Below are 13172 nucleotides of genomic sequence, written 5' to 3' on the forward strand. Positions count from 1 at the left end.
CCGTGGCCTGCTTGGACTCTGGTGCCTCCGGGAATTTTATTTTGGAGTCCTTTGTTAATAAATTCAGCATCCCGGTGACCCGTCTCGTCAAGCCGCTCTACATTTCCGCGGTCAACGGAGCCAGATTGGACTGCACCGTGCGTTACCGCACAGAACCCCTCCTGATGTCTATCGGACCCCACCACGAAAGGATTGAGTTCTTCATTCTCCCCAACTGTACCTCTGAGGTCCTCCTCGGTCTGCCATGGCTCCGGCTTCATTCCCCCACCCTTGATTGGACCACCGGGGAGATAAAGAACTGGGACTCTGCCTGCCACAGGAAGTGCCTCTCCCCCCCTCCCAGTCCCATCAGGCAAGCCTCTGTGTCCCCTCATGGCTCCCGTCCTTGTGTCTCCCTGCCCCGTGCCAAACTTCACCCTCTGCCCTCCCTCCCCATTCCAACTCCTGCTGTACTGCCTCCCGTTGAGGAAGCCCCGCATTCTTTCCCGGTGTCCTCATTCCAGGGGAGGCAGTTACCGGACAAAAAAAAGGGGAGACCTAAGGGGGGGGGTACTGTTACGCCTAGCGCTCCGGGTCCCCGCTCCTCCCCGGAGCGCTCACGGCGTCTTTTTCCCTGCAGCGCCCCGGTCAGTCCCGCTGACCGGGAGCGCTGCACTGTCATGGCCGTTGGGGATGCGATTCGCACAGCGGGACGCGCCCGCTCGCGAATCGCATCCCAGGTCACTTACCCGTCCCGGTCCCCTGCTGTCATGTGCTGGCGCGCGCGGCTCCGCTCTCTAGGGCGCGCGCGCGCCAGCTCTCTGAGACTTAAAGGGCCAGTGCACCAATGATTGGTGCCTGGCCCAATTAGCTTAATTGGCTTCCATCTGCTCCCTGCCTTTATCTGACCTCCTCCCATGCACTCCCTTGCCGGATCTTGTTGCCTTGTGCCAGTGAAAGTGTTTAGTGTGTCCAAAGCCTGTGTACCTGAACTTCTGCTACCCATCCTGACTACGAACCTTGCCGCCTGCCCCCGACCTTCTGCTACGTCTGACCTTGCCTCTGCCTAGTCCTTCTGTCCCACGCCTTCTCAGCAGTCAGCGAGGTAGAGCCGTTGCTAGTGGATACGACCTGGTTGCTACTGCCGCAGCAAGACCATCCCGCTTTGCGGCGGGCTCTGGTGAAAACCAGTAGCCTCTTAGAACCGGTCCACTAGCACGGTCCACGCCAATCCCTCGCTGACACAGAGGATCCACTACCTGGAAGCCGAATCGTGACAGCAGTTTTGTAACAGCTGAAGGCCACAGATTGGAGAACAGTGTCCCCATCATCACTGCAGAACTTCCAAATTACAGCAGTGATGGGACAGTCAGGAGAAAACACAATGATATCACTGACCTGAGTGATGTCTTCTCTGTTGTCGTTCATTTTCCTCTGGTCCAGACGCCAGGTCTTCTTCCAGCTCCATCTTCTCTGCAGAGTCTGAGGCCCAAACTTCATTGTCTCCTCCCTATGTCAGCAGATCCTCATCCTCTGTATGACGACAATAATTATTATAATACTGCCAGATACTGTGCCCTAAATAAAATACTGCCACACACTGCACCCACTGAATGTAATACTGCAACACACTGTACCCACTAAATATAATACAGCCATACACTGAGCCCTGAATATAATACTGCCATACACTGTGCCCTGAATATAATAATGCCATGCACTGTGCCCTGAATATAATAATGCCATGCACTGTGCCCTGAATATAATACTGCCATACACTGAGCCCTGAATATAATACTGCCTTACACTGCGCCCTGAATATAATACTGCCATACACTGCACCCTGAATATAATACTGCCATACACTGCGCCCTTAATATAATACTACCATACACTGCACCCTGAATATAATACTGCCATACACTGCGCCCTGAATATAATACTGCCATACACTGCGCCCTGAATATAATACTGCCCCACACTGTACCCTGAATATAATACTGCCACACACTGTACCCGGAATATAATACTGCCATGCACTGTGCCCTGAATATAATACTGCCCCACACTGTACCCTGAATATAATACTGCCACACACTGTACCCTGAATATAATACTGCCAGGCACTGCACCCTGAATATAATACTGGCATACACTGCGCCCTGAATATAATACTGCCATACACTGTGCCCTACTGCCATACACTGCGCCCTGAATATAATACTGCCATACACTGCACCCTGAATATAATATTGCCATACACTGTGCCCTGAATATAATACTGCCATACACTGCGTCCTGAATATAATACTGCCACACACTGTACCCTGAATATAATACTGCCACACACTGTGCCCTGAATATAATACTGCCATACACTGCGCCCTGAATATAATAATGCCATACACTGCACCCTGAATATAATATTGCCATACACTGAGTCCTGAATATAATACTGCCATACACTGCACCCTGAATATAATACTGCCATACACTGCGCCCTGAATATAATACTGCCATACACTGTGCCCTGAATATAATACTGCCATACACTGCGCCCTGAATATAATACTGCCACACACTGTACCCTGAATATAATACTGCCACACACTGAACCCTGAATATAATACTGCCATACACTGCGCCCTGAATATAATACTGCCATACACTGCGCCCTGAATGTAATACTGCCATACACTGTACCCTGAATATGATAATGCCATACACTGCGCCCTGAATATGATACTGCCATACACTGAGCCCTGAATATAATACTGCCATACACTGTACCCTGAATATAATACTGCCATACACTGAGCCCCGAATATAATACTGCCATATACTGCGCCCCAAATATAATACTGCCATACACTGCGCCCTGAATATAATGCTGCCATACACTGTACCCTGAATATAATAATGCCATACACTGCGCCCTGAATATAATACTGCCATACACTGCGCCCTGAATATAATACTGCCATACACTGTGCCCTGAATACAATACTGCCATACACTGCACTCTGAATATAATACTGCCATACACTGAGCCCTGAATATAATACTGCCATACACTGTGCCCTGAATATAATACTGCCATACACTGCGCCCTGAATATAATACTGCCATACACTGCGCCCTGAATATAATACTGCCATACACTGCGCCCTGAATATAACACTGCCATACACTGCGCCCTTAATATAATAATGCCATACACTGCGCCCTGAATATAATACTGCCATACACTGCGCCCTGAATATAATACTGCCATAAACTGCACCCTGAATATAATACTACCTTGCACTGCGCCCTAAACATAATACTGCCATTAGTCTTTGGATAAGCCTTTGGATAGGGGATAAGTTATAGATTGCGGGGGGTCCAAGCATTGAGACTCCGCACAATCTCCTGCACGGGGGCCCAGTCATTATGCCAGAAGCCGACGTCTGACCCCACAGGAAGCCGTGGTCGGCACGCTCCCTCCATGTATCTCTATGTAGTATACGGAGGGGTGTGTCGGCCAGCACTTCGTGCAGGGTCGGCATACCTCTTTTCCAGCTGACTGCCAAGGCCCCTACTGGAGATCGCAGGGGTCCCAGTGCCTGGACCCCCCCACAATCTATAACTTATCCCATATTCTTTGGACCCCGCATCTATCAATCATGCATATACACCTCCCCCTTATCATTGGTTTCCTCAGCCTCACACCTCCCCAACCCCCCCCATCCTTGTTATCCTGACCAACACCCCCCAGCCTCCCCCCTTCAATCATAAATATATACCCCTCCCCTCATCCTTGGTCCTAACCCCCCAGCCTCCCCCCCATCAATCATAAATATACACCCCACCCCCCTCATCCTTGGTCCTAATCCCCCCAGCCTCCCCTCTTCAATAATAAATATATACCCTCCCCTCATCCTTGTTCCTAACCCCCCAGCCTCCCCCCCATTAATCATCAATATACACCCCCCTCATCCTTGGTCCTTACCCCCCAGCCCCCCCTCATCAGTCATAAATATACACCCCACCTCATCCTTGGTCCTAACCCCCCCAGCCTGCCATCAATCATAAATATACACCCTCCCCTCATCCTTGGTCCTAACCCCCCAGCCTCCCCCCATTAATCATAAATATACACCACCCCTCATCCTTGGTCCTAACCCCCCAGCCTCCCCCCCATCAATCTTAAATATACACCCCGCCCCCTCATCCTTGGTCCTAACCCCCCATCCTCCCCCCATCAATCATAAATATACACCCCCCCTCCTCATCCTTGGTCCTAACCCCCCAGCCTCCCCCCATCAATTATAAATATACAACCCACTGCATCCTTGGTCCTAACCCCCCAGCCTGCCATCAATCATAAATATACACCCTCCCCTCATCCTTGGTCCTAACCCCCCAGCCTCCCCCATTAAGCATAAATATACACCACCCCTCATCCTTGGTCCTAACCCCCCAGCCTCCCCCCCATCAATCTTAAATATACACCCCCGCCCCCTCATCCTTGGTCCTAACCCCCCAGCCTCCCCCCCATCAATTATAAATATACACCTCCCCCTCCTCATCCTTGGTCCTAACCACCCAGCCTCCCCCCATCAATTATAATTATACACCCCCCCTCCTCTTCCTTGGTCCTAACCCCCCAGCCTCCCCCATGAATCATAATTATACAACCCCCCCTCCTCATCCTTGGTCCAAACCCCCCAACCCCCCCCCATCAATAATACCTATACAACACCCCCTTCTCCTCAGTCTTACCTTAATCACACGCAGATCGGTCCCGCGCTCGGCAGCAGTTCAGGGCCCCCAGCTTTACAGCATGAAGACGCAGGGGGGAATGACGCCGCACGTGACGTCGCATGTGACGTCGCACGTGACTCCCCTGCGCTCCCAGGGCTGAACAGGGTGGCAGAGAGAGCGGGCGGACACAGAGCGGGCAGACACAGACCGGAGCGGGCAGCAAGTTTTCAACCCCCCCCGGACTGCGGACCTGGGCCTATGCGGCCACCTGTGCAGCCTGCTGGTCCTATTTTCATGTAGGGGCCTGGAGCCCCTACGTTAATCCGGCCCCAAAGCGGCCCCAGGCCCAGCGGCCCACCGGGATAGATCCTGGTATCCCGGTAGGCCAGTCCGGGCCTGCAACTGAGCATGCATCATGCCATTTGCACCAGTGACTCGGAGGGACTACCTGCCTCCATCTCCACTGCATACTGCCACTGTGTGTCTGGGTCCTCTGTCTCAACTTCCTCATAACCCTCCAGCTCCTCTGGCTGCTCCTGCTCCTCCTCTCCTGTCCGAAGACTAGAAACACCAGCCATCTCATCCAACCTAAACTGTGCTCCGCTCTGCCCCTCATCATCCTCCTCCTCCAGTTCAGCCCCCACAGGGCTCATGTAGCCTTGAGATGTAGGCGCAACGTCTCCATTGCCTTGACCAGCCATGGTTTCAATCATTTGTTGTAGGAAATGTAGGAGTGGAATTACGTAGTTCATGGCGTAATCCAGGCGACTCACAAATAATGTGGCTTCCTCAAAGGGCCTCAGCAAACGGCAGGTGTCACGTATGAGCTGCCACTGGTTCACATTGAAGTTACACAGGGGAGTACTCCTATCTGCTTGGATCATCAAGAAACGTGGCAACGTCACAAATAAGACTATGTTGTGGGATACCGTTCTTACGCTGCAGCTCAAGGAAGGTGTGCTTGGCGGTGTACGAGTGGCTGAAGTGCATGCACAGTTTCCTTGCCATTTTCAGGATGTCTTGCAAGTGGGGTGAAGACTTGAGGAAGCGCTTGACAACCAGATTCAACACGTGTGCCATGCAGAGCGCATGTTTCACACTTCCTTGTCGCAGCGCGGACACAATATTCTTCCCGTTGTCGGTCACCATGGTTCCCATTTCCAGATTTCATGGAGTAAGCCATACTCGGATTTCTTTATGAATGAACTTTAGCAGTTCCTCCCCTGTGTGACTCCGTTCGCCAAGGCAAACCATGTGAAGAACAGCTTGACACCGCCGTGCCCTACACACATGGTACGATGAAGGGCCACCGAGATTTGGCCGTGCAGTGGAGGCCGAGGACATGATGGAGGCAGCGTCGCACACTGTAACAGGACCAACCGCCTGGGAGCGAGAGTGTGGAGGAGAAAGTGATGTGACCTGTCCAAGTTGCTGTCGTGGCTGTGCAGGAACCACATTTACCCAGTGAGCCGTAAAAGACAAGTATTGTCCCTGCCTGTAGTTACAGCTCCACACGTCGGCGCTGCCATGCACTTTTAAACACACCGACAGGCTCAAGGACTGGCCCACCTTCTCTTGTACAAACTTATGCAGGGCTGGTACTGCCTTATTCGCAAAGAAATGACGGCTTGGGACTCTACACCTCGGCTCGGCACAATCCATCAATTCTATGAAAGGTGCAGAGTCCACCACTTGAAAAGGGAGGGACTGAAACACCAGCAACTTGGACAGGGGCACATTCAACTTCTGTGCCGTTGGATGAGTGGGCGCATACTGTTGTCTCTTGAACATGGCTTCGCCGATGGATTGTTGGTGGAATGGCTGACTAAAAGCGGGAGAAGCAGGAGCGACAGAAGGAGCGTTTGACACACAGCTCCCTTCGGCTGAGGTGGTGGAGCCTTGGCTGGATGAAGGAGGGAGCGGATGGCCACTGGGTGATGCAGCAGGCTGGACCACTACATCTGAGCCACGGTTCTCCCAGGCCACTTTATGGTTGCGAAGCATGTGTTGACGCAGGGCCGTGATGCCGACATTGGGACCCTGGCCACGCTTCACCTTCTGCCGACAGATCTTGCATGTGGCTACTTGAACCTCCTCCGGATGCCTTATGAAAAACTTTCACACCGCCAAGTAGCTGATTTTCCCACCCGCAGTCCGCACTAATTGACTGCTACTGGCGCCATCTCCAGGAACCCCTGTTCCACTACCTCCCGGAAAGGTAGGCTGCCGCGAAGCAGGTGGTCTCCCCCGGGCACGTTTGGCTCCTGAATTTCCACTCCTGCCACCACGCTGACTGCCAACCGTGCTACCGCCTTGCTGCCTCAAGGGCAACCTGCAACTCTCTTCTCCTGATGATGATGAAGCCCCTTCTGCACCCAGCTCCCAATTGCGATCGGCTTCATCATCATCAACAGTTGTGTGCACGTCACTGATTTCCTCCTCAGGTTCCCCAACAGTGTCTGCTTCAGGAACCTGAACACTTGCAACACCGCTTCCCACGTCACTCTCCGCATCACTACTTGGCCGCCTAGCGGAGCAAGTGGCGCATGTCTCCTCTCCTTCTTGGCTGTCCAGTAGCTACTGACTGTCCTCTATTGAATCGTCCTCAGTAAATAGTGGAGCTGAACCCACAGCATAAGATACTTCTTTAGGAGAGGGAACAGCATAGGACAAAGTCAATGGGAGGACAGGGACTGCTTCCGGGCCATTCCAACTGAGAGTTGTGTCTGAGGAACCCACCGACTGTTGACTGGGGGTGTCAGATGTCACTTGTGATGATGTGGATGAGCGTGTTAACCAATCGACGACGGCAGATGAGTTGCTGGTGGAGACACGACCGCTGGCTGATAACGGGAGCTCAGGCCTCTCGTTGCGACTCCTGCTGCCACTCGCCCCAAGTCTGCTGCCAACTCTGCCTGAAGTATATAGGCCTCTGCCACTCCTCTGTGCACGTCCTGGCACTTCTCTGCCTGACATACTTAGTGCGGTTATGCGGGTATTACAATACGCTACACTACTCTTTAAACAGTATTTGTCTAGAACAGCAGCAGGTGATTACTTACAGCTGTCCTTAAACAGTATGTAGGCCCTTTACAGATTAACAGGTACTAAATGGTGCAATACTTGGATGTACCTATGCGGTATGCACTGATGAGGGCAGTAATATGCCTATTAGCAGAAAAAACTCTGAATTTTTGTAATACACCAGCCGGTGGATACTATTGTTTGGACTTTGACGTTATGGAGCACCTTGACAGCTTAACAGGTACTAAATGGTACAATACTTGGATGTACCTATGAAGTATGCACTGATGAGGGCAGTAATATGCCTATTAGCAGAAAATACTCTGTATTTTTGTAAAACACCAGCCGGTGGATACTATTGTTTGGACTTTGACAGTATGGAGCACCTTGACAGCTTAACAGGTAATAAATGTTACAATACTTGGATGTACGTATGCGGTATGCACTGATGAGGGCAGTAATATGCCTATTAGAAGAAAAAACTCAGTATTTTGTAAAACACCAGCCGATGGATACTATTGTTTGGACTTTGACGGTATGGAGCACATTGACAGCTTAACAGGTACTAAATGGTACAATACTTGCATGTATCTATGCACTGATGAGGGCAGTTATATATGCGTAACTATACACATAAAAAACTGTTTAAAAAAAAGAAAAAAGAAACATCCAGTAAATAGTATTTTTTGGACTTGCACAGTATGTAGCCAGCCCCTTGACAGATAAACAGGTACAAAATGGTGCAAATGCACTACAGTCCACTGAACAATCACATATTTCTGAACAGCAGCAGGACCCAACAGTGCAGCACCACAAAAAAAATCCAGGGATTAAACCCTAAATTGCACTTTGTCACACAATTCTGAGCAGCAGAAGTTTTGTGGAGCAAATAAAAATAGACTCAATTTGGCTGTACAATGTGGAGATAAGATGCTTCAGAAAGTTCAGGCAGCTTGGAGATCTGTATGAGGCAGCTGACAGCTATCTGCCCCGCTCTGCTGCAATGCTCAATAACGTGAATAGCAGGTTTAGCTATCAATGATCCTTCTCAGTGTAACAGCACAGCACTCTGCACTCCTGCCTTTCCCTAATGCTGATGTGACTAGCAGTTGCAGTGTAACGCTGTGGTATGAGCTATTCACACACACGCAGTCCTGTCCTCTCCATCTGAGTGCATGGATTAAATGAAGAGAGGCAAGATGGCCGCCAATTATATAGGGGCTGTGACATCACAGGGGTCAGTGAACACTGATAGGCTGCATCTCACATGTGATTCAGTGTCAGCCCGCCTACCTTCATTCCCGCCGCTGTTTCCCGCCCTCCCATAATCACCTGCCCCATGTACTCACATGTGGATCCGCCTTCTTAGGTCCCCAATAGCCTGGAACGCTGTAAAATGGAGTTTAATTAAGCGTTTTGTGCGATAGAATCGCGGCGATATTCGTATTCGTTGAGAATCGAATTTTTCATGAAATTCGTAACGAATTCGGGTTCGTCAACTTTGATTCGCTCATCTCTATCTAAAATAGAAAGCTTTAGCTAGATCTGGTGGCCGACCAAGGAGTGAAGTATGCTGATATACACTTCCCTCAGTTGTAACTGACAAATGCATCCGGTGTCAGGATTGAGACTCAGTCTGATTTAAACTTTTGACATACCTGGACAACACATCAAAAGTTTATGTAAATGACACTAATGCTTTAACCCGATAAGGACCATGGATGAGTATAGACGTCCAGGTCGGCGGCTGTTATGGCACCTGGACGTCTATACTCGTCCATGGTTCGCGGCAGGGACTCGGTTGTAACACACAGCCGGGACCCTGCCGCACTGACGGGACCAAAGTAGACTTTGGTCCCGGCAGTTTAACCCTTACAGCCGCGGTCGGAAGTGACCGCTGGCTGTAATTGTTATGACAGAGGGAGCTCCCTCTGTCTTCCCTGCAGAACCCTGCAGCGTGATCGCAGGGTGCTCTGTGTGATCCCTGGCGGGCGGGGACCTGCCGCACTGCCGGGACCGAAGAAAACTTCTGTCCCAGCAGTTTAACTCTTATGGCCGCGGTCGGAAGCGACCGCAAGCTATAAGAAGTTTTGACAGAGGGAGGGGGCTCCCTCTGTCTCTCTCCTGTAGCACCTCGCAAAGATCGTGGGGTGCTGCTGGTTACCTGGGCAGTCGGGGGTCTTTACAAGGACCCCCAGGTCTGCCCCGGTTATTGCCTGTCACGTCCTGATATGCTGCCTGCTAAAACTAGCAGGCAGCATATATGTGCAATGCTTTGTAATACTAAGTATTCCAAAGCATAAAAAAAGTGAAAAATAAAATAAAATAAATAAAAGTGTAAAAACAATAAGTATAAAAAAAAGTGTAAAAAGAAAGTGTCAAAAGTGTAAAAAAAATGTAAAAAAATAAAATAAAAATACATTTATTAAATAAACATAATGAAAAATAAAAATGTATAATGTGTAGGATCACAAGGCGCACATCCGCAGTATATTATGTGCTGCGGATGCCCACCAACAGTCACAATAATGAGCTCCCTGCTGCGGCTTGGTAGCTTTGTTTGTCCACTCATAGCGGCGGATTTCCGCCGGCATTCATGAGCGGACACACTAGCTACCCAGCCACAGCAGTGATCTCGCCCTTGTGACTGCCAGGGGCATCCGCAGTGTGAAATGTGCTATGGATGCGCTCTATGTGACCCTACACTTCGTCCCGTTCATACTGCGCAGTGTTTCCGCAGTGTTAGAGGTATCTGTAACAAAAAGAGTGATGCTGACGTATACTGTAGCAGCTCCATTTATTTCTGAATGAGACTACTACAGTAAACATCTGAAAGTATAAGTTTCATAAACTATTTGGTCAGTAAGTATAAATATATGCAACCTATTAGTGTTAAAATGGCAAAAAATCGTAATTTAAAAAAATAATCATGATTTTTTGCATTATAAAAAAAAAAATAACTACAAATGATATTGGCTTACTTTTACTATGTACATGAAGGACAACTTGTGACAAAAAAAATGAATTATCGTAATTGGCAAAACGTTACCAGAGTTATTCTATAATAAAGATAGACATCCCCGATTTGAAAAAAACAGGCCTGGTCTTTCAGGGGCATACAGGTTTATTTGTATTGGTCCTTAAGGGGTTAATATCAATAAAAAAAACATGAAACACTCATATTAAAAGGATGTATCTGTGATTATGTTATACCTGTAGGACCGTGTGGAAGTTAGAATACGTGTTTCAGTGTTCCTCCTCCATGAGTTACATTAGCCATGTGTAAATTCAGATGAAAAGATTTTCACCAGTTATTATACTGAAAAACAGACGTAGGAGTTTGTGTAAGTTATTGTAAATGTCATTTTACAGGTTTATAGGTCAATATTAGTATTTGACTCATAGACCTATATCACCTGATATCTATTATTTCATTTTGGGTGATTCCAATTTGTTTATAAAAATGTCTGTCTATTATTTTAGGGTATTACCAAAGCAAACATATCAAATCAAGATTTGGGGGGAATTTATGAAGCTAGCATGTCTAGTTTAAGGCTTGAAAAAGTCCAAATTTGTTATTAAAAAACCCTTCTGGTTTTAGCAAAAATGTGTTGCTTTTTCAAGCTTTTTCAACTTTGCATGGCGCTCAAACCATGACCCCAACCTTACTGGCACTATATCACTTGTGTAAATTGTAACTAAAATCTACACAAGCTTGGGACTAGCATATATTTTACAGTGCGATGCACAGGAGGGCCACTTAGGTCCATCATTTTTGTAAGAGGTGTTGCCTCCTTTGCCGTTGGAAGCCGTTGTAAAATGCTGTGTTTTGTAGATTCCCCCCTTTACTACCATTGCCTAGTCCAGTCTCTAGAGATTTGTCTTTTTTTGTTTTGTTACGAATAATATAGCCTCCCAAACATCTTTATTCCTTAGACTGTAGACCAGTGGATTTAACATTGGGACCACAACTGGATAAAGCATGGACAGCAGCATGTCCTGTTCTTTAGAATCTTCAGATTTGGGTTTTATGTACAAGAAGAAAAGTGGTCCATAGAATAATATAACTATGATGAGGTGGGAGGTGCAGCTGGAGAAAGCTTTCATCCGTCCTGCTGAAGAACGGATCTTCAAGATGGTGGAGAAGATAAAAATATAAGAGATTATAGTGAGCAGGAATTGTACGAAGGAAATAAGGAAAACTTCAGAGAACATGAAAACCTTCCTGCTTGTAAGATCTGAAGAAGAGAGAACAACCACTGAATTTAGCTCACAGAGGAAATTATTGATAATATTTGAATAACAGAATTGTAATATGGAGGTAAGTATTGTATGAGTTAAAGCGTTTAGGGCGCCAACTATCCAAGTGGAGGCCGCCATTACAACATACATGTTCTTTCTCATTATCATGTGATATTCTAAAGGCTTACATATGGCCACATAGCGGTCATAGGCCATTGATGTGAGGATAAAAATTTCACCATCTGCACATAGGACGAAAAAGAATAACTGGATCATGCAGCCAGTATAGGAGATCCTATGGTCGTGGGTCAGTGAGATAGCTAGTAGCTTAGGGATGCTGGTTGTTGTGGATGCCACATCTACAATGGCAAGGTTACACAGGAAGAAATACATTGGAGTGTGTAGTTTTGGTACCAGGCATACAAGACAGATGATGATTAAATTTCCTGACATTGCCATCAGATATATGATCAATATCCCCCAAAATAGGTAAACCTGTGCTTGTGAGGCCATGGAGAAGGTAATAAGGTAAAATTCATTTCCTGAACTTCCATTCAGACAGTCATTCATCTTCAAAATAAAATAAATAAAATGTTCTGTAGCTTTATATATTTTAGTGAACAAATATATATGACATAAATCAAGATAAATTATTTTTCAACAATGTTATACAAAATCAGGGTGCCTGATATGCTACCTCTGTCATCCCTATGGAATATGGAGAGACCTCAGGAGCCGAGTCCACTCTGTACACAGCGGTCACAGTTATTTTATACAGCTGACAAACTTCAGCAGCAGCAGGGATAGGAAATAACTCAGATCTTCTGTCAATAGGCAAATAGAGGGATCTGATCAGCTACTGCATAACACTATAGCAGGTGCCAAGCAGTTAGTGGTAAGTAGTAACCAGGGGCCTAGTGAAGGTCCTAGGCTTGCCATCTGCATTCGTCAAAGGCAGGGTGTACTGAGAGAGAGGTTACTGCAATACAGAAGTGTTGAATTGGGTTGTTCAAGCAATTCTTTAAGTTTAAGAGAGAAACTAAAAAAAAATTAATAACGTTTTTTAATCGAGAATAAAATTAAAGTATTCCTATATAGAGCCTTGTTGTAAAGACTTTCACATTTCCGAATAACTCCTTAGTCTTAACCTCTTTTATAGAAGTTCTGTAACTCCATTTCTA

The 13172-nt window shown here is 47.5% G+C and overlaps 1 protein-coding gene across 1 annotated transcript; it reads right to left on the reverse strand.

Annotated features, from left to right (window-relative positions):
• Window positions 1–11619: 11619 nt before the first annotated feature.
• LOC130367364 (olfactory receptor 5V1-like) lies at window positions 11620–12561 on the reverse strand. The gene has a single exon (XM_056569779.1). It carries the CDS (start codon window positions 12559–12561, stop codon window positions 11620–11622), a length of 942 nt encoding a protein of 313 aa, XP_056425754.1.
• Between the last annotated feature and the right edge of the window lie 611 nt (window positions 12562–13172).

This window comes from Hyla sarda, chromosome 4 (assembly GCF_029499605.1).
Source record: "Hyla sarda isolate aHylSar1 chromosome 4, aHylSar1.hap1, whole genome shotgun sequence".
In the NCBI taxonomy this organism is placed as follows: Eukaryota; Metazoa; Chordata; class Amphibia; order Anura; family Hylidae; genus Hyla; species Hyla sarda.